Here is a 22,765-nt window from a genome sequence, read left to right on the forward strand (position 1 = left end):
GCCCGAGAAGCAAAGGACCTGCAGAGACAAGATTCTACCACCCTTAGAGCATTTATCATCTCATATGCTTCATCCGCGCGCGCGCGCGCGGATCTCTTTTTATACTCATTATATTAATTGCTGCGGCCCTGTGGTTCAAACGAAATCTGACACCTGCGCGTGCCAGCCCGACGTCAACCACCTCTATCAGAGTTCAAAGCACTCCAACGATAGCAGCCGAGAGCATGCCATTTCAACAACCTATTCGCCAGGTGCAGAGTATGCCGTACCTGGAACCAATAACGATGCCACGGGACTCGCTACCCTTTAGTTAATAAGCATCAAATTCCTCTAGAAATTGTCGGCAGTTGGCTTGACCCATACTTCTCATCCTAGAAACATTGACCTCTACAGGACAATGTTTCATCTAAGGGGGAAGTGTAACGTAGGGTTCAGCCACCTCGCCGAACCAAAGTAGACCGCACTCGTCCGTGTGCAATACCGGTAGTACTGCACATTGGTGACACCCGGACTTTTTTTCCGGAAATGCGTCAAACCTTGGGCGTCGGCCGTGGATGTGGAGACTTTTTGGTTGTCATGTGTCGAAAGATCATGGCGCTACTGACGACACATGACCTATTAAGCCTCCTACATATATGCGAGTTCTGCGACCCTCAAGTTGAGTGTTATTCTGTGCAAGCTTAGCCGCTGCCGCATCATCCGCGTTCCAAGGTCGTAACTCTAGTGTTCGTTCCACGGGAGCAGAGTACTCCACCGTATTCTAACAAATCTCTTGCCCAGTCGCCGTGTACTGGTAGTTAAGTCTAGTATAATTCAATCCGAAACAAGTCGTGTAGAAATTGTCGCGAGTGTACATCTTTCAGTCGTGCCTAACACGTACCGTTCTGGAAGACAAACACAACTACTACGAACTGATCATAATTAATTAAGTGCGAGAAATCCACAACCATAGGAGAGTCTAGTCTCTCCAATAGTTGTGACAAATAGTAAATAATCCTGCGAATGCTGATTCAGCATAATTAGCGTTTACTGTAAGTATAATTGTAATACCTGAAAATACAAATTTTTGTGTCAAACTTGCTGTTCCAACGTATGTTTATACATATTATGATTCACCCCGAATCTTGCCAACTCATTACATTCTTACCGCTCGGAGTGTATTACTTTAGTGTACTGTACTGTGAGTCGCAAAGCTCAGTTGGCGTTTCTACTGACCCAGACTCTAGTGTCAAGTCAGCCGAAACTCGACCGATAGGCTGCCACGACTACCCAGTACGTAACAAGAGGTACACAAAAAAATATACGAGGATACTGGTAGGTCTCTATTGACATTGTCTTTAACTGCGTTCCACTTCTCGGAAAGAAAGCTAATACGTTTTGATTAAGAGAAGACTAATATGTATTGATAAAGAGGAAAGAAAGGCATCAGATTAACTAAAAAATACGTGCGTAATCGGCCAGTTCATATTTCATTGGAAGATCGTTTTGCATCTGAGCCACTAGTGACGAAAAATCTTGAGATCATTTTAACGCTAGCAACGGTAGTGAAAAGAACAATGTTGTGTGATATACCGAAGAAGCAAGACAACGATTTGTGGGAGAATGCGGAGGTGGTGCAAGACATTGAGGATGATCTAGATTTTGCCGCTTTAGTTGAGTAACTTATGTATATAACGAATGAAATGGAAGAACAAATGGAGGAAGAAGAGAAAGATAACGAACGAGAGGAAGGAGATGAAGAGGCGGCGGAACCCTAAAAATCGCGTTGTGATTATTGTAAGTATACTTGCTTTGTTAAAAAAAAAATAGAGCTATTACTATGTGAAAAAGAAAAGTAACAACAAGATTTCAATTATGTTTGAGGTGAGAAATATTGGCTACGCAATCGGAGACTTTCGTCACGGGAACACAAGCTGCGCAAATGGAGCCTGAGGTAGACCTTACTTCGACGAGGCGAAGTGGACCATTTTGATTCTAGATGGAAGAACAAATCAAAATGGTACGATTAGCAGCAACGAGAATAACAACACGCAGAGCCCAGCTATCTCGCTGCAGATTGTTTGAAAAACAAAAAGTAATATTAAAAAAAAATGAAGATTGTGAAAAATATGTATTTTAAATAATAAAGTGTATTTATATAATTAACAGTTCCCTCAATTCCTTTCATAAATAAAAAAAAATTCATTTTAAAATGTGTTCTCTCTCTTTCTTATATCTCTCGCGTAGAGGGCTGGGACGTTTGGGTGGGGGGATCGAGAGGCTGTCACGTGCTCAATTTTCCTCACCACCATGGGTGTCACGTGATTAATTTTCCCCTCCTCCAGGGCAGTCACGTGCTTAAAATTTTCCCCCTCCACCAGGGGTGTCACGTGCTTAAAATTTTCCCCCTCCACCAGGGATGTCACATGCTTAATTTTCCTCCACCACCAGGGGGGTGACGTGCTTCATTTTCCCCCACCACCGGGGTGTCACGTGATTAATTTTCCCCCACCACCCTGGAGTTGGGGGAAATCCCCCCTTCCCCCTCCGCTAAGGAGTGAGGGCATTTCCCCTACCTCCCCTCCCCCCGCGGAACCCCGACCTCCTCGCCGCCCGGTTATAGAATCCTTACAGCCACACTACTCACAACCTTCTGTTTTTTTTTGTTTTTTCTCTCACTTAGACACAATATGAATAATATTTTTTCTAACAATTGCGGCATGAATTCCTGCTATTGTGGGGAAGACACAATTTTAATAAGAAATCATTGCAAAGGCACATAGACTTTACTTATAAAGAGCGCCAGGCTCATGGACCTTATGTATGAGCCAGTCTAAAGCTTGCCGGCTTGAGACTTTTCAAGGACGTGGCATGCTGTGAAATTAAAGTGGATTCTCTAGGAAAATTACCAGCACACATTAATAAAAATCAAAATAAGGATTATATTCTATAACTGCTCTGTCTATCAATTCACAAGTATAAAGTTAAGATAATTATACAGTTGTACATGGGATTTCTCCCCAAATCTACTGTTAACTTCTAAAGACAAGATCAATATGGTTATAATTATTTACAAGAAAATCTCTATATATAAATAAGAAATAAGAGAGTAAATATTAGATAACACTAAGGAGATGGATCAATCATATGACTCTCAGTCAAGGCATGAACAATTCCAACTAGATAAAAGACCCATTTTTAGCTTATCCAACGCTAGCCCTCCATGAACCTAATTACTTGCTGCACTATCCCTGTAGGAATTATAAGGCACAAGCAAAAAGGTAACACCAGGTCAAGTAAGGCGTAGCCCGGTCCATCAATATCTAAATCATCACTAAGAAAATTACATGACTAGGGTTGTCGAACGGAGTCTCTGAATCTCCTTTTTCAATGTGCTTATGCACCAAATTTATTAACCTTATGTTCACTATAATATAATTTCAACACCTAGTCAGGAAGCAAGTGATTGAAATCAAACTATGTGCAAGTATACAAGTAAGGAAGAAAAATAAAAGTATATATATACAGGGTGTAACGAAACGACCGCCTTTTCTCGTAACTGGAGGTTCGTGATGACAACTGGAGTACTTGTGTAAAATTTCGTTCGAATCGGTCAAGGGGTTTAAAAGTTATTTCCATTTAAAAATCACCCTTTTTCGGTCCTTTTCGAACGATTTTAACTACACAATGGAAAGTGGAGAAAGTGAAAAAACAATTGATGAATACCCTGCTAGAATGTAAAAATTATCGATCGCGCGCACGATAATAAATTTGCTATTTATTTCTATAATCTGACTATTAGATTTTAGAAATAAACAGCAAAATCCTTTTCAATACAATTTCAATTCAATTCAGTACAAGTATCATTGACTGAATTGATGGAAAGAGCGAGAGGACGCAATGAAAAGGAAAATAGCAGAAGCTAAGATGTCGTGCGAGTGCACTAATAATTTAATAAGCAATGCAAAAGGTCATTCTCTTTCTACTAACGAAGCTAAAGAGAATGATTTAAAATCAATGCTTTGATGATAAAAAAAAATTAAACTTACCCATTTCACGTTCTCCAAGTTCCTTTACATCGAAGTGTTTGAAAATGCTTCAGACTGGCTCCTCGATGATTTTCACAAAGCACTACCACTGATTTTGGCTTCAATCACTCGAGAATTTAAAGAAATAAGTATTAACCTATGTTTTCTCACAACACTGGTTAATTTGACACTTTTGAACTGTTTGAAGTAGGCTGAAGAGAGAGACACAGAGAGAAAGAATAATCAATAATTATTTTCGACCACTCTTTATCAGCCTTCTTCACTTTGCTAACTGCTCTTCTCTGTACCCCGCTACAACTATTTCATCGTAGAAGCGTGTGTGTGCGTACAAAGATAAATGTTAAAGCAATAATTCTCCTTGAAACGATTTTCAACTTGGAAAATTTTTATGTTTTACTTTCGGCTTTTTCTGAAATGAAAAGAAGATTTTACCATTAAATTTAAATGTTTATTTAAAAAATACATCGATTTATAAAATACAATAAGTTAAAAAACATTCATAAAATAAAATACATATTTGGCAGATATCTCCTTGAAACGATTTTCAACTTGGAAAATTTTTATGTTTTATTTTCGGCTTTTTCTGAAATGAAAAGAAGATTTTACCATTAAATTTAAATGTTTATTTAAAAAATACAACGATTTATAAAATACAATAAGTTAAAAAACATTCATAAAATAAAATACATATTTGGCAGATATCGTGGCAGTTTATTATTATAGTGGGACAAATTAAGCAGCAGGTGTGAGAAATTATACGAAACGCTACGCAAAGCTACGACGTTTAACGACAAAGTAATCGCACGATTAATTCAGCGATTTAAAGACACGGGATCATGCCTCGTCGCTAATGAAGGTGGAAGACCGAGGACAACACGCACTTCAAGAAGGGAAGAAGAAATATTAGAAATATTCGAAGAGCATCCTGAAAAAAGTACGCGTAGCGTAGCAAGACAGCTTGGTGTAGATCACATGTCTGTACACCGAGTATTGAAGGAAGATTCGCAACATCCGTACAAGATTTGCCGCGTACAAGAGTTGCGGCCTACGGATTATGCAAAACGAGTTACGTTTTGCCAGTGGCTACTCGAAAGGGAGAGTCAAGAGCCAGGATTCAGCAGAAGAATTCTATTCTCAGATGAGAGCAAATTCGACCATGAAGGAGTCTTCAATACCAGGAACAATCATTGTTGGAGCAGAGTGAATCCCTATGCAACACAACCTAGGGCATTCCAGAAACGGTTTAGCTTAAATTTGTGGAGAGGACTTTAACAGTCCGATCGGTTGGCTAGAGAAATTTATCATAAATTCCTCAAGAATGAGCTCCCAGAGATTTTAGAGAGGTGCCATTGGACATCAGAAGAGGCACGTGGTTTCAGAAAGATGAAACTGGACCACATTATCAGAGTCATGAGAGCAACCCTTCACGACTTTCCACGCAGATGAATTGGGTGACTGGACTTATGGAGTGGCCCCCACAATCACCAGATCTTGATCTGCTTGATTTCTTCTTGTGAGGCTATTTGCAGAATTTCCTCTACGACGACTTTGTTGATGACTTGGATGATTGGCAATCCGCTTGAATGTAGCCCTGCTTGGTAATTCCGAAGAAGCTGTGGATTCCATGGCCAACTTATCAAAAAAAGCGGGCCATGTCTTCAAGTAAATGTCAGCTGTAAAAAGTTTTATAGTTATTTATAAAAGTAAATGAATACAAATGTTAAAATAGCATAAATTTAACGAATACATACAGCAAATGCTCGAAATTTTGACCATTTACTTGAATACATAGCCTCGCTCTTCTTAATAAGTTGGACTGCATGGAGTCCAGCATTTCCTCAGAAATTTCTGCGAGGGCTATGTCCAAGCGTGCCGCCAAATCGTCCTGGTCATCAACTATGCCGCCTGTGTAGACGGAATTCTTCAAGTAGCCCCACAAGAAGAAATCAAGCGGATTTAGATCCGGTGATCTTGGGGGCCACTCCACAGGTCCTCGTCGTCCAATCCATCTGCGTGGAAAGATGTCGTGAAGGGTTGCTCTCACAACTCTGTGATAATGTGGTCCAGCTCCATCTTGCTGAAACCACATGCCTCTTCTAATTTCCAATGGCATCTCTTCTAAAATCTCTGGTAACTCATTCCTGAGGAAATTATCATAAATTACCCCAGTCAACTGATCGGGAATTACAACAGGACCTATCTGTAAAAATAGATACATTATTAGTAACTTGTTTGAAAACAAAATAATATCCGTGAAATTTATTATCTTACCACTATAACGAATCCATGTGTGTCGCGAGACTCCTATCTCCACACATAGTCGTACCAAAAGCATGACTCTAGATTTGACGCTATGAATATCACCCGGTAAGGGGACAATTGATAAATTTACTATAGTACATAGTAGTTGGGCGCCAGGTTCGTTGTCGGAACCGTAGCATCGGGAATCCAGCGACATGTCGACTTTCCATTCCCCAGGCTAGCTAGATGTATAAGATGGTAGAGGGGGAGGGTAAGGATTAGAAATGTATGTTTCGGGTGAGGAGACAGGGTTCCATAATTAAAACAATAAGAATTCAATCGGGAAGAAATGTTGCATTTATTTTCCTCCCGCGTTACTATGTTCTCAATTTACATTCATCCACAAGACTGCCGTTACACAAGGCATCCGCATACTACACACACATTCATTCTAGGCATGCGAGACGGAACTACGGGGACTCGACTCGGGCAGGATATTCGCCCGCACCACTCTGTGTGTAATTCTAGTTTCTCCCGATGACGGGGAATAGATGATCCCAAATATTATTGCCAAGTCCAGAAGGAGGCGTTCTCTCCGAGCCTGGATACCTCGAACCCCATGGGGAGGCTCTCGGCCCATCCTCTCCAGCCGCGCTCGCTGAGGAGGCCCCTCCGGAGGGTGATACTCGGCGTGAGGGTTCGCGACAGGATCCCCGGCACCTCGAACAGCTCCTTTATTAGGCAACGTCGCAGGTCCGGTGTACCTCCCTCACCCGATCGGATAACACCCACTCAGGGACAGGGATCGGCGTACCCGGCTAGTGGATAATTCTACGGACCAACCGACGGTCCCTCTACTCTCCGTTAGGTTAGGGGATCCATCCACTCTCTACAGGAGTTCTCCTTTCTAGACGTTGCCCTTCGGTAGGTGAATTCCTAGGGAGTGATGTTCTGGGTTAATCCCGGACCTCGCGGAGAGGGGACCTCTCCACCCTCTCGCGGTCTCCCACCCACCAGTCAATACACCCGGGATAGAACACCGGGAGAGATTACCACTCACCGGGAAAAACATCTCCGGGGAAAACTGGGACGCGTGGGGAATTCTTCTCCGGAATCTCCTCAGCACACCTCCCCCTTCCTGGGACGATCCTCCCTACTAAACTATCCACACACAGAGGGTTATGGAAAGATGCTAACCTCTAACCTGTCCCTTTTCGATTCTAGAAGCAGCTTCTTGCAGGTCCTCCTGGTCACCTCCTCTCGCCGCTTTCTGGAACGACCCCGTCCAGGTTTCTCTCCATGCCTCCCGACGATTCCATCTCTCTCCCGGGGTCCTCCTCGATCCAGAGCCCACGAATTAACTTCCTTCTTCCATGGTCTTCTCCATAGCTCCGATTCACCACTCTTCGCTCCGCTGGACTGACTAATCAAGGAACGATCCTACTCGTTCCACGGATCCACGCATAAGAGAGCTATTCTTCACTTGATCGGTCTCAGGTCATCTTCTCCTTACATTCCCCACTCCTTCGCTACGTCCATCCCTCCTTGTTGATAGTTTTTGTTAACATTGGTCGCTTATATGACAATTTCATATAATAAGATGGCCTATTGATTGGCCGGTCGGAGTCCTCGGCGGCATCTTATCCGCCTATCGCTCTGTCTAACCGGGTAGCGGATGTTTGTGGTTCTGGTCGTATTTTCCGGTTAGTTTCCTCCCGCTCGGAGAAGGTGTTTCACGTCGGAGTGGGTATTCTCTCTCTCTTTCTCTGCCCGACGATCCGCCGCCAACTCCTGTGCTGCTTCCTGCCTGACGTCTCCTACCTTTCTAAACTGTATAATAAAACAAATCCCTGCCATCCCGTCTCACATCCTCATAATCGCTCCTTGCACTCAATCATCAAACATACTATCACTTAAAAATGGATCGACTTCCCTGATGATTGGAGGGGCTATTCTCGGGGCGAAGGAAGAACGAGCTGCACGATAAGATTCCCCCCCCCCCCGAACACTCGGTAAGCCTGTCCACCCTTGGGGCCTCAATTACAGCCACTCGCGTTAGTCCAGTTTTTGAGACGGGGAAAGGAAAGCCCACGTCACAACTCCCCCTTCCCTCACCCAGGGTACCCTGAACATACCCTGGACCCTATCGTAGACTCTCCGCCCGCAGAGTAATGAGTTTTGGTCCCGGTTTGGTGGGATAAAATCCTCCCTCTTCAGGGGACTCATCTCCACGCCGAAGATGAACTCCCGGACCGTGCTTCCCTCCTTAGGGGAGGTTCGTATACTTTCTCTACATAGATTCGCTACCCAAGGCGGGGATACTTAAAACTATACCAGTTACACGGACGTTGTTCTACTTTCATTGAGTGGGTCGTGAAAATATTATCCACGTTATGAATATTCTTCCCTCAGAAGGGGACTACTCTTCTCGCCAAAGATGAACTCCCGAACCGTGCTTCCCTCCTTAGGGGAGGTTCGTATACTTTCTCTACATAGGTTCTCTACCCGAGGCGGGGATACTTAAAACTCTATACCAGTTATTACCGCCACCCAAGCTGGAAACCTCTGGAAATACATAGGACTTCCCATGGAGAGGGGACAGATAGAATTTCATAACATTTTTTTTTTTTTTTTTTTTTTTTTTTTTTTTTTTTATTGAATTAACTAATAAACACCCTTTACACTTCAGGGGAAGTATTATAGTTACTATAACGCTTTCCACCCGATTCGGGGATTGACCATTACATATTAACCTAAACTAACGACGTGCAGCCGCCGTAGGGCAATTCATAAATGTATGCCCGCGGGCCAAACAAAGGAAACAACGGGGCCTGCCCCGGGTGACAATCCTGATGGGTGGGATCCCTCCGGTTCCTCCCACTTGGTAATAATGGATGCGTCTCTCGACCACTGCGTCCCCATCCCCTTCTCTCCGGGTAAATTGGCGGGCACTTTTATAGTACTACGCACCTTCTAGCAAGTTTCTTTTGGTTACTGTCGCCAGTGCGGGTGGACTCGGGAGCTCCTGCTCCGCTCCTCCCGGTTGAGTTCCTGGAGTTCGACTAGTGGAGGGTTGACGGGTCGAATCTCTTGCTACGAGTGACTCGTCGGAGGTGGCCTCCCCCTTTTCCGATCCGGGTCCCATACTAGGGCTGCTCTCTCCCTCTGGCGTGGGTTGAGGGGGTTTACCACGGCCCGGATTGGGGTATTTACCCATTCCCACTTCCTCGTAAGACCCAGTTAGTATATCCACCTGCACCCCGGACTCTTGCGTGGAGGATTTCGCCTGTTCTTCTTCTTCTTTTTCGGTTTGCACCCCCTTTTCGTTCGGGCCGGGTCGATCTGTTATTATTTTGACAGAATCGGTCTGCGTATATTGATCCACCTGACCTACTCGTATCGAGGTTGGGTGACAATAATTCCGGACCGTATTTGGATCCTCTCGTAGGAGCCTGGTTAGGCTGTCGGTGATCCGCTCCTTCAGGCTTGGGTAGCGGCGACACCACTTCTCAATCTTTCCAATAAATGGCCAGAGGGGACGACTTGGATCGGTACCATGCGGGTCTGGTGGCTCTCCGTCGAGATCGACCTCCTCGTCACTGCTGACGTTCACTTCCCGGCGGATGGTTTCCGGTTCGCTGTCTCCCTCGGTGAGGTCCACGAATTCAAAGTCGTTGGGACCAGCCGAAGTTTTGGTCTCTGGCCTTGTTCTAGGTCGCCTCAAGGGTACCTCGGGATTCTCGTCCGGCGGAATGCCGAAATTTTCGTTCCTAGACATTATAAATTAGTCTTCACTGGGCTCTGAATTCCCGGGTAGCTGGTCGTGTTTTGGTATTATCGTTCTTTAGGTTTCTTCTCCCCAAGGAGTGGGATTTTCCTGAAAACCAGGGATCGAGTTCGACCAGCCCGTATTGGGGAAAGGCTAACCCGTTCGGATCCGTGGAAGTAGCCTCCACTCACCCAGTGTGGGGATACCAGCCCGGCAGAATTATTTTCTTCCCGGAAATTAATCCTCCTCCCGTGGTATTAGGTTCGGGGACCCTTGAGCTGGAAAATAGGCTTTCATATAGGATACATGGGTTTTGAAATGTTTGTCCGTAGCGACATCCTCCAACTCGTACACAACCGGGGAAATGACTCGACGCACCCGATAGGGTCCTTTATACTTGGGTGATAGCTTGGCCGAAAAATTCCGAACACCGGACGACAAACAGTGAGCTCGGGATAAAACCAAGTCGCCCACTTGATAACTAAGGTTACGTCGCCCCCTATTATAGTTCCGAGACTGTTTCGTATAAGCTTGGTCTAATTTCTGAACGACCCATTCTTGTATCGCGCGCAACTTGTTCATGCGTTCGCTCCATGAATTCTCGCTATCCGTGGGGATCATCACACCCTGTTGTAGGTGGAAGCACTCGATTGGGGACAACTCTCGTCCCAGATTCAAAAAGGCCGGGCTCATCCCCAAGGTGGAATGTCGAGCGGTATTATACGCGAAGCGGAAATCCGTCAGATGCGCGTCCCACTCCCGCTGATTTTCACTAAGGAAAGCCACTATCATTGTTTTTACTACGCGGTTGACTCGCTCAACCGGGTTCGCTTGTGGATGATAAGGGGGTGTGGTGGCATGATATATGTGATAGTCTTTACATAAACCGTCGATAACACGGTTCAGAAATTCGGTCCCGTTATCAGTTAGTAGCACCCTAGGAGCTCCCCATCTTAACAGAATCAAATCGCGGAACGACTCACTAATCTTAGGACCAGTGGCTTTACGTAGCGCGCATAACTCCACCCACTTTGTGAAGTAATCCTGGAACACCGCGACGTAAACAAAACCCTGTCGGCTAGGAGGAAAAGGTCCCATTATATCGGCGGCAACACACTCCCAGGGTCTCTCTACGATTCTACGACCCATCATTCCCACCGGGGCCTTGGTCTCGACCTTCGTCCTCTGGCAAATGTCACACTTCGAGACATAATCATGCACGCTCTTATACATGCGAGGCCAAAAGTACCGCAGTCCTACCCGCCTATAGGTTTTCTCAATCCCCAGGTGACCGGCTTGAGGCTCGCTATGACACTCAGTCAACACCCGAGTCTGCCATCGTAGGGGGATGACCAGTTTCCAAGCATTTAGATCGCGTAAATCTGGTTCGCACTCTCCATTCGGACGATAGACAATAAGACGCCCCTGAACGATTCGCCAATCCCTATATTTCTCGGGTTCCTTCGAGACATCCGAACATTTCTTGGTGTACCACTCATCGTTAACGTCCTCAAAATCTTCTTCCGAACTCACCTCCTTACCTTCCTCTATTCCCATGGTAAACATCGCCCCTGTTATTTGGGAGACTCCCTTCGATAGAGTTCCTTCATCCTCCTCAAACATGCGAGACAGAGCGTCTGGCACGTGATGCATCGCACCCTTTCGGTGGACTATCTCAAAATCATACTCTAACAATTCCAGGGCCCATCGCGCTAGACGACCCGTAGGATTTTTGAGATTATGTAGCCAACGGAGGCTACTATGATCCGTTATAACAGTGAATTTGGTACCCTCCAGATACGCCCGGAACTTTTTAATTGACCAAATCACCGCCAGACACTCCAACTCCGTGGTCGTATAGTTACGCTCGGCATCATTCAAGGATCGGCTCGCATACGCGATGACGTGTTCGTGACCCTCCAACGTCTGTGCCAAAACAGACCCTAACCCGATGGTGCTTGCGTCCGTTTGTAGGGTGAAGGGTAGTTCGAATCTGGGACATGCCAATGTAGGAGCGGTGACCAGATGATGACACAGATCTCTAAACGCATCTTCTTGTTCCTCCCCCCAAACCCATACTTGATTCTTTTTCAAGAGCCGGTTAATAGGTGCACTCTTCGAAGCGAAGTTGGGTATAAATCGTCGGTACCACGAGGCCATCCCCATAAACCTTCTCACTTGTTTCAAGTTACGCGGGGGCGGATATTCTAAGATAGGAGTGATCTTTTCGGGATCCATCCTTAAGCCATGTCTGTCAACTAGGAAACCTAAGTAACGCACTTGAGCCTTGCAAAACTCGCTCTTATCAGGGTTAATTCGTAATCCTGCTCCTGCGACACGATCGAATACGAGTTTTAACCAGTGAAGGTGTTCGGCAAAGGTCTCGGTAACCACGATGATATCGTCCAAATACGCGAAGGCGTGTGGCTCCATTTCGGGGCCAATCAACTTATCCAATAAACGCTGGAAAGTGGCCGGAGCACCCGTCAGACCGAACGGCATGCGGAGAAAATGGAACAATCCTCGACCGGGCACCGTGAACGCCGTAATCTCACGACTTGATTCTTCCATCGGTATTTGGAAGTATGCCTGGCTAAGATCTATGGCTGAAATAAAACGAGCGGAACGGAGTTTGTCGAGAATACATTGCATGTATGGTAAAGGGTACGCGTCCTTCCGTGACACAGCGTTGACTCGGCGGAAATCCAAGCAGAACCTATACGATCCATCTGCCTTACGCACCATGACGATAGGTGAGGACCACTCGCTACCCGATGGCTCGATTATTCCCTCTACCAATAGCCGATCGACTTCTTTGTAAATGGCCTGTTGCACTACTGGAGATACAGGATAGTATCTTTGTTTAATGGCGATGGCTTCCCCGACGTCGATCCGATGGGATGTGAGAGTTGTAAGACCGGGGGCCGCCAACAGTTTCGGTCGTTCGTTCTCTAGAAAGGTTTCTAAAATCCTTTCCTCCGCGGGTCCCAATTCACTAAGTCCCAGATTTACTTCCGAGCATTTTCCCCCGTTTCCGGGGAGTCGCAATCCTCCCGTCAGTCTTGCGGGGAAAACTATTTCTCCCGGTGCGCGGGGATCGCCTGCGGGAACCATCTCCGCCTCCCACTCTTGGGGAACTTCGTCAGAGGATTCGATGGTGAAGAGAGCTTGCACCCGATTCTCCCAGAACTCTACCTCTGGGGATTCGGAGACCTTTTTACCTTCTTCACTATTGAAGGGGAAAATCTGCCCTGGTTGGGAATCAAACCACCAACAACATTTCGCGAAATCTACCACGATTCCAAACGCGCGCAACGCATCTAGCCCTAGTATACAGGGGACCGCCAATTGAGGAAAGAACTTAGTCCTGACCTCCTGACTAGTCCAGCCCAACGTCATGGGGAGTATAATTTCCTCATTTATTTCGATTCGTGTACCATCGGTTGTCACCACTACGCTTTCCGATCCCGATAGAATCGACAACTCCAAACTCGCCAACATCTCCACTCCGCGTGTCCCGATGTAGGTGTTCGTGGCCCCACTATCCACCAAAACCGGTAAAGGAACATCTTCAATTAATACCGCCAAGTATAATAGGGGACCACGACTCCCAATCTGGAATATCGAATCGATTGAGGGAGATATGATTTCATCGGACCCAATACCTTCGTAGGTCAAAGGCATGTTCATTGACCTTTGTTCGCGTTTCCCGACTGACATTCACACTGGACGCTTACGACTCCGTCTTTTCCACATCGGTAACAAAAAATTCTCCGGGTAGTCGCTGGACAGTTTCTCCACGAATGTCCGGCTTGCGCGCAATTCCAGCACCGCAATGGTCGTCGTTCGGTAGACGAGGTCGTCGTCGCGAGTCGCTCATTTGAAATCTGGACTAGGTTCACGCCATCCTCGGATTCACCCGCGAGGGGGACGACCTCAGTACCCAAGTCCAGCATTTCTCCCATCATAGCTGTGGTTCTTCTAGGGGCACGAGTGGTCCGAGCGTTCGGTGGACACGCCAATTCCGGATATAACACTCGATCGGGGGGGGGGGCGGCGCGACATACGTCAGGGCAGCCCTCATGGCCTCCTCAATACGACAGGCTCTCATCTCGAGGGCGTCAAATGATCCAATAGCGTCAATGTCTATCGCGGGCTGCAATCTCGGGAGTAAATTCTTATATGCGGTCCATACCCACTCTCGTTCCGGCCAGGGGGGGTTTAATCGATCCAGTAAATTCCGCATACACACAAAATAATCCGCGACGGACTCTCCCTCCCCTTGTGTGCGTTTCGCGATATCCTGACGCAAATTAAATTGTGCGTTAGGCCCGCCAAAACGCAAGCGGAAGGCACTCTCGAACGCGAGCCAGTTACCCCAACGCGGACGCAACCCTCGATACCACTGCAACGCGATGCCCGTTAGTGCGTAACGAACATAGTCTAGCATCATTGAATCCGCTATGTTCAATGGCACGCGGACATCCACCAAGCGCAGGAGGAAAGCTTCGGGGTCTTCCCCGGATTTTCCCGAAAAGCTAATCCGTAACCGACTGAACATGGAGCAAATGGCAGACACTTGGTTGGCAAGATTGTCGCGTGAGTAACCCGTCGTTCCATACACTGTCGGCGGTGGTACGGAATGCGTTGAATAAGCCAAATATGGATCTATAGAGCCGATCGTTCTATTGGTCCTCGTCGGGTTCGGCGGGTCCCCCAGTCGGTTGGTTTCTCGGGGATGGGAATCATATTCATTTTCCCGACTATCTTGCAAACTTCCCGTGGCACAACGGGGATTCGGGTAATTAACGGTCTCCCTTACTGCCGTCTGGGTCGAACCCGCCGTAACGCATATTGGGTTCGTGATCTGTGTCGCGGGCACAAAGGAGATGAAAGGGTATCTCGCGCCCGACGTGTCCGGGGAACTCGAACTTACTACCACCCGCTCAGGGATCAACCTGCTGCTCTCTGGGAGCAAAGGTTCGTCTCCAGAACTCCTGCCGGGAATCTCCCGTGCGGGGAACAAATGGCTCGGAATTTCTCCCTCTAGCGATTCCCGTGCCACCCCCCGCTCGCGATCCGCGACAGGCAGCCCTCCCTCCGTGGCCCGCACTCCCGAAGGAAAACACTCGGCCAATCGATTCATTAAGTCGGCTAGTTGGACCTCCAACCGTGAAATCCTAACACAATCCCTTCGCGACTCAGTCATCGAGGCTTCCGCGGAATCGCCAATCCTCGAAGGCCGTTCAGACCCCGACGCCGCCAACTCTCTGTTTCCGCCCACAATCTCGGGGGAAATGACCCATGGCTCGCTGAACTCCTCCCGCTCGGCCAATGGATCCTGTAAAACTCCCGATGGGCCGGGGACCGCCGCGTCCGCGCTCTCGACCCCCTCCGGGACCGAAGACTCCCGCGCACCCCTAGACGCGCCACGGTCCTGCTTACTTAGATACCCATATAGCCGCTTGCGCAAAGTTGGCAGTACGCCACTGGTTGGCTGTCCCAAGGTGGCCAATTGGGCCCTAAGTTCCTCCGTATTAAGGGTGTTTACCCACGCCAACGGATCAATCTCATCATTATCGCGGGGCCCTGGATTGTTAATCGGAGGGTCACTCATAGTAGTTCCCGTGGTTTCACTCTACTGGAGATCGTTTAACTTATTTTCCTAATTACTGGGGAATTAATTCTCTCGGGGAATATTCTCCCGTTAACTTTACCCAAATCCACTATACACCCTCTCAATCAGGGGAAAATTACTGTATTTTATCTATCGGGGAATTTATGTCTTCGGGGAATATTCACCCGTTGACGACGCCCGAAATCTTGTCAATCGCCCTCGGACTCTCCCAATCAGGATGGACACACCGTCTCTCACCTGGGGAATTGCACCTAAGTGAGGAAATAGTGGACACTCTCACCCAGGGGAAATAGGGGAAAAATCTGCCCGAGAACACTACCGGGGAAACGAGTCACCCGTCCGACCTATCCACGGAACTTATATGTGACTCTATACGGAGAATAACCTAACTATTCTGAAATACTACTCCCGAAGTTGTCGGGGTTTCTTCCTTATATGATATCGTACACTTTCGCGATTTTCTTTCTTTACTAATTCCAATTCGCTCAACTGTCCGGAAACTAAATGGGCTACCGTCAGCACTTATTTGATCACGATATTTATACACTCGCGCACGCGTGGAGGATATCGCTAATTTTTATTAGTTTCCTGTACGATGATTCTACTTTTCTTTTATGGAAAATATTACTTACAGCTGAGGTTTAGCTGCTCCCGCTGCCTTCTCTCGGTCTGTTTCCCGACTTGTCTCGGTACTCCCGAGGATTTTCCCCGTTGAACAATATCAATTGCCTCCTTTGGGTCTCCTCTCCTGGTCCAGTCTCCTGATTATATATCAGTTTGAGCCTAAGTCCCTGTCACGGATGCCCAATTCAATGGATTTTGCACTTGTTCTCTCGGTCGCGATGATTCAATCAATCTTCACACAACGTCTCGTCGGAGGTTTACTGCCGAATGACCTGGCCGATCGCGTCTTACCCAGGAGGTGGGGGTAGTGGACCAATAGGCAAATCGGACGATGTCAACAAACGGTAGCCGGCTACCGCTCAGTTGCCTCGCGGATTGTTGTTGTCACCGGATTATAATTCTCGGAAGGACAACAAAAATCAAAACATTGGTAGTCCTATAGCCCTTCGATCTTTCCTTTAGCCCATCTCCCAGAATTGGGGAACGTTTGTTTTTCAGCGTATTGATGTTGTTCGCTGTCGTCTCATTTCGGTTTTTGTATAGCCTATTACTAGGCTCACTTAAAACTACTTAACCTAAACGTAAATACGCACGTAAACACGAACAACACAAAAACTTTCATACTCGTTCACTCTCAATACTTTCGCAGCATAGTAACAATGGATCTTATTATGCCTCACCTTACTGAAACCTACACTCTATTCGGGCCCCACGTTGGGCGCCAAATTTTATAACGAATCCATGTGTGTCGCGAGACTCCTATCTCCACACATAGTCGTACCAAAAGCATGACTCTAGATTTGACGCTATGAATATCACCCGGTAAGGGGACAATTGATAAATTTACTATAGTACATAGTAGTTGGGCGCCAGGTTCGTTGTCGGAACCGTAGCATCGGGAATTCAGCGACATGTCGACTTTCCATTCCCCAGGCTAGCTAGATGTATAAGATGGTAGAGGGGGAGGGTAAGGATTAGAAATGTATGTTTCGGGTGAGGAGACAGGGTTCCATAATTAAAACAATAAGAATTCAATCGGGAAGAAATGTTGCATTTATTTTCCTCCCGCGTTACTATGTTCTCAATTTACATTCATCCACAAGACTGCCGTTACACAAGGCATCCGCATACTACACACACATTCATTCTAGGCATGCGAGACGGAACTACGGGGACTCGACTCGGGCAGGATATTCGCCCGCACCACTCTGTGTGTAATTCTAGTTTCTCCCGATGACGGGGAATAGATGATCCCAAATATTATTGCCAAGTCCAGAAGGAGGCGTTCTCTCCGAGCCTGGATACCTCGAACCCCATGGGGAGGCTCTCGGCCCATCCTCTCCAGCCGCGCTCGCTGAGGAGGCCCCTCCGGAGGGTGATACTCGGCGTGAGGGTTCGCGACAGGATCCCCGGCACCTCGAACAGCTCCTTTATTAGGCAACGTCGCAGGTCCGGTGTACCTCCCTCACCCGATCGGATAACACCCACTCAGGGACAGGGATCGGCGTACCCGGCTAGTGGATAATTCTACGGACCAACCGACGGTCCCTCTACTCTCCGTTAGGTTAGGGGATCCATCCACTCTCTACAGGAGTTCTCCTTTCTAGACGTTGCCCTTCGGTAGGTGAATTCCTAGGGAGTGATGTTCTGGGTTAATCCCGGACCTCGCGAAGAGGGGACCTCTCCACCCTCTCGCGGTCTCCCACCCACCAGTCAATACACCCGGGATAGAACACCGGGAGAGATTACCACTCACCGGGAAAAACATCTCCGGGGAAAACTGGGACGCGTGGGGAATTCTTCTCCGGAATCTCCTCAGCACACCTCCCCCTTCCTGGGACGATCCTCCCTACTAAACTATCCACACACAGAGGGTTATGGAAAGATGCTAACCTCTAACCTGTCCCTTTTCGATTCTAGAAGCAGCTTCTTGCAGGTCCTCCTGGTCACCTCCTCTCGCCGCTTTCTGGAACGACCCCGTCCAGGTTTCTCTCCATGCCTCCCGACGATTCCATCTCTCTCCCGGGGTCCTCCTCGATCCAGAGCCCACGAATTAACTTCCTTCTTCCATGGTCTTCTCCATAGCTCCGATTCACCACTCTTCGCTCCGCTGGACTGACTAATCAAGGAACGATCCTACTCGTTCCACGGATCCACGCATAAGAGAGCTATTCTTCACTTGATCGGTCTCAGGTCATCTTCTCCTTACATTCCCCACTCCTTCGCTACGTCCATCCCTCCTTGTTGATAGTTTTTGTTAACATTGGTCGCTTATATGACAATTTCATATAATAAGATGGCCTATTGATTGGCCGGTCGGAGTCCTCGGCGGCATCTTATCCGCCTATCGCTCTGTCTAACCGGGTAGCGGATGTTTGTGGTTCTGGTCGTATTTTCCGGTTAGTTTCCTCCAGCTCGGAGAAGGTGTTTCACGTCGGAGTGGGTATTCTCTCTCTCTTTCTCTGCCCGACGATCCGCCGCCAACTCCTGTGCTGCTTCCTGCCTGACGTCTCCTACCTTTCTAAACTGTATAATAAAACAAATCCCTGCCATCCCGTCTCACATCCTCATAATCGCTCCTTGCACTCAATCATCAAACATACTATCACTTAAAAATGGATCGACTTCCCTGATGATTGGAGGGGCTATTCTCGGGGCGAAGGAAGAACGAGCTGCACGATAAGATTCCCCCCCCCCCGAACACTCGGTAAGCCTGTCCACCCTTGGGGCCTCAATTACAGCCACTCGCGTTAGTCCAGTTTTTGAGACGGGGAAAGGAAAGCCCACGTCACACCACATATTTCCCTATAATTCCTCCCCATAAATTTATGCTCCATTTTCTCTGGAATGCCCTAGGTTATGTTGCATAGGGATTCACTCTGCTCCAACAATGATTGTTCCTGGTATTGAAGACTCCTTCATGGTCGAATTTGCTCTCATCTGAGAATAGAATTCTTCTGCTGAATCCTGGCTCTTGACTCTCCCTTTCGAGTAGCCACTGGCAAAACGTAACTCGTTTTGCATAATCCGTAGGCCGCAACTCTTGTACGCGGCAAATCTTGTACGGATGTTGCGAATCTTCCTTCAATACTCGGTGTACAGACATGTGATCTACACCAAGCTGTCTTGCTACGCTACGCGTACTTTTTTCAGGATGCTCTTCGAATATTTCTAATATTTCTTCTTCCCTTCTTGAAGTGCGTGTTGTCCTCGGTCTTCCACCTTCATTAGCGACGAGGCATGATCCCGTGTCTTTAAATCGCTGAATTAATCGTGCGATTACTTTGCTGTCAGGATGCCGTCTTTCTGGGTAGCGTTCTGCATAATTTCTCACTGCTGCTGCTCTGTTTGCTCCACTACAATAATAAACTTCCACGATATCTGCCATTTCGCGGGGTGTGTAACTCATTATTATTATCGCCTAATCTCGTCGAGCTCTTTAATGCGACTGACATTATTTAGTAACTAGGCAACGATGATACTAGAATTGGTACTATTACAACTAAAAAATACTTAGTATCCAAATAAATTAGCGTATGTAGTTCATGTATGTAATTCCCCTCTACCAGACTGTTTGATCGAACTCCGGCAAAATTTTAAATCATTGCTAAGTAAACGGTGGACTGCGCTTTCAAATGTTTAATGTTTAAAATTTTACAAGTAAAAAATCGATAAAACGGAAAATATCATTTAAAACATTTATCTTTGTACGCACACACACGCTTCTACGATGAAATAGTTGTAGCGGGGTAGAGAGAAGAGCAGTTAGCAAAGTGAAGAAGGCTGATAAAGAGTGGTCGAAAATAATTATTGATTATTCTTTCTCTCTGTGTCTCTCTCTTCAGCCTACTTCAAACAGTTCAAAAGTGTCAAATTAACCAGTGTTGTGAGAAAACATAGGTTAATACTTATTTCTTTAAATTCTCGAGTGATTGAAGACAAAATCAGTGGTAGTGCTTTGTGCAAATCATCGAGGTGCCAGTCTGAAGCATTTTCAAAAACTTCGATGTAAAGGAACTTGGAGAACGTGAAATAGGTAAGTTTAATTTTTTTTATCATCAATGCATTGATTTTAAATCATTCTCTTTAGCTTCGTTAGTAGAGAGAGCATGACCTTATGCATTGCTTATTAAATTATTAGTGCACTCGCACGACATCTTAGCTTCTGCTATTTTCCTTTTCATTGCGTCCTCTCGCTCTTTCCATTAATTCAGTCAATGATACTTGTACTGAATTGAATTGAAATTGTATTGAAAAGGATTTTGCTGTTTATTTCTAAAATCTAATAGTCAGATTATAGAAATAAATAGCAAATTAATTATCGTGCGCGCGATCGATAATTTTTACATTCTAGCAGGGTATTCATCAATTGTTTTTTCACTTTCTCCACTTTCCATTGTGTAGTTAAAATCGTTCGAAAAGGACCGAAAAAGAGTGATTTTTAAATGGAAATAACTTTTAAACTCCTTGACCGATTCGAACGAAATTTTACACAAGTACTCGAGTTGTCATCACGAACCTCCAGTTACGAGAAAAGGCGGTCGTTTCGTTACACCCTGTATATCGGAGAACACTTAAATTTTTCTAACCACCGCCCGAATACATCCGTCTTTTCCGGTTCCCACCGTGAAACTGTCACTTAATTTACTCTGCATCATATTTCCACCCTCCCTTCCAGGTCTTGTTTATTTACTATCCCACTTTACATTACTAACTCCGATTTGTTTACATCTCGTTGAACCTAACGCTCACTCGCGTTCTTCTCAACATATTACTGCTATCTCCACCATAGCCCAACTACCTCCCACTATATTCCCCCAACCAATCACTTCTCAACCTATCATCTCCGACATATATATATATATATATTTGGCATTAAAGCCTAATTCCTCTCATCGTACAGGCTATGGAATCCATAATCCAACTCATTTCAATAATAGCTTACTTTCCTTATTGGAAATACTAGACTATATGAGTGCAAAGGAAAAAAACTCTGTATTTGTCTCCTGTAATTGAAGTTGGATTCAATAGTACTCCCTACGTAGACCTGCTACACCCCACCAAGCCTGGAGCCACCAAGTTAGTCGCAAAGGAATATTAATAATTAAACGTTGAGTCCTAATATCGGCCCTCAACGCTTACATTCATGCAATAAACAGTGTAACAAATTTCAAGCCTGGCATGCACAGCAGTATCAATCTTTAGGTTAGGAATAGTGGAATGGAGTTGAAGTTCCCATGTGGACCTCCTGACAGTTTTCCCGATTTCCTGTCTACCCTCCTTCCTTCCTTCTTAGTACATCAAATCCAGTTTCGGGGTCCACTTACATGGATATTTAAACCTGATCGAAGCCTTCCTTGGATCTTCCAAATAGCGTCCTGTCTGGATGACGGGTAAAAGTGGTGTGTCTGTGCCTAAGGCTCCGCTCGACCAGGCGATCGCGGCAGCTGTGCGCGGGGCACAGCGCCGCCACGCGGGATCGAGCGCAACCACATTTAAGAGCGGCGCTTTTAAAAGTAGTAACAAGTTATGTATCAAGGCAAGAGAATTTGCCTTGTTACAACTCCCCCACCCATAGACGAAACCCATGAGGGTGAGAGAAAAGAAAGTATTCTAAAGGAAAAGGTAAATGAAAAGCAAGGTTATACCAAACAACTTATATATAGTCGGTATTATAAAGGAAAGATATAATCAGACAATTACAAGGAGTATCCTCCACCAATTTTCTACTTACGAGGTCACAATCGCTTCCTCCAAGCAGAGTTTCCGATCTCCAACGCACGGCTGGCAGTTACGGGTTTAATCCTGGAAACAGAGGGTCTCACCTCCGTTATTTTCTCACCAGATTCCTCTAAACTTGACTCAGTATGATTCGTTACGAATTCCGGAAAATCAGAAATAAAAGGTTTTAAGTGACTAATGTGTACCTTGGGGTTACAGCGCGAATCAGCATCTAACAGTTCGTAAACAGTAGAGGTAATAACCCTCACTACCTGATACGGTCCTGTAAAATTTGGTGCCAATTTCGCGTTGAAATCATTTGCAGCTGAAGATAAAACGTGGCTCTTTCGCCAAACTAAATCACCCACTCGAAAGCTAATTCCCGTGGACCCTAATTATAATACTGAGCCTGGCGGAGACTAGTCTTCTCCATTTGTTGCTGTACCAAATCTCGGAGTAACTCCAAGTGTCACATACGCTCGTTCCATTGATTGGGGTCCGTCTTTACAATATGTTTAACTTCTTTTTCAGAACTTTGAACAATGCGGACAGCTCCCAATCTTCGTCCTAAATTGACAAAGCTTGGAGCCTCCCCAATTGAGCTATGAAACGAGTTATTAATCGCGAATTGGAACTGATGCAAATATACGTCCCACGTGCGTTGATTCCAGTCTATGAATGACGAGATCATTCCTTTGATCACGCGATTCACTCTTTCGACAGGATTCGCACGGGGATAATAAG

General features: G+C 46.2%; 1 protein-coding gene across 1 annotated transcript; it reads right to left on the reverse strand.

Moving 5' to 3' along the window:
- Window positions 1–19,157: 19,157 nt before the first annotated feature.
- LOC136779747 (uncharacterized) lies at window positions 19,158–19,688 on the reverse strand. Its single transcript, XM_066737509.1, has one exon. The coding sequence runs from the start codon at window positions 19,686–19,688 to the stop codon at window positions 19,158–19,160; it is 531 nt and encodes a 176-aa protein (XP_066593606.1).
- Window positions 19,689–22,765: the final 3,077 nt, after the last annotated feature.

This window comes from Prorops nasuta, unplaced genomic scaffold (genome assembly GCF_024137725.1).
Source record: "Prorops nasuta isolate Cenicafe-Biocafe unplaced genomic scaffold, Cenicafe_Pnas_1.2 PNAS00017, whole genome shotgun sequence".
Classification (NCBI taxonomy): domain Eukaryota; kingdom Metazoa; phylum Arthropoda; class Insecta; order Hymenoptera; family Bethylidae; genus Prorops; species Prorops nasuta.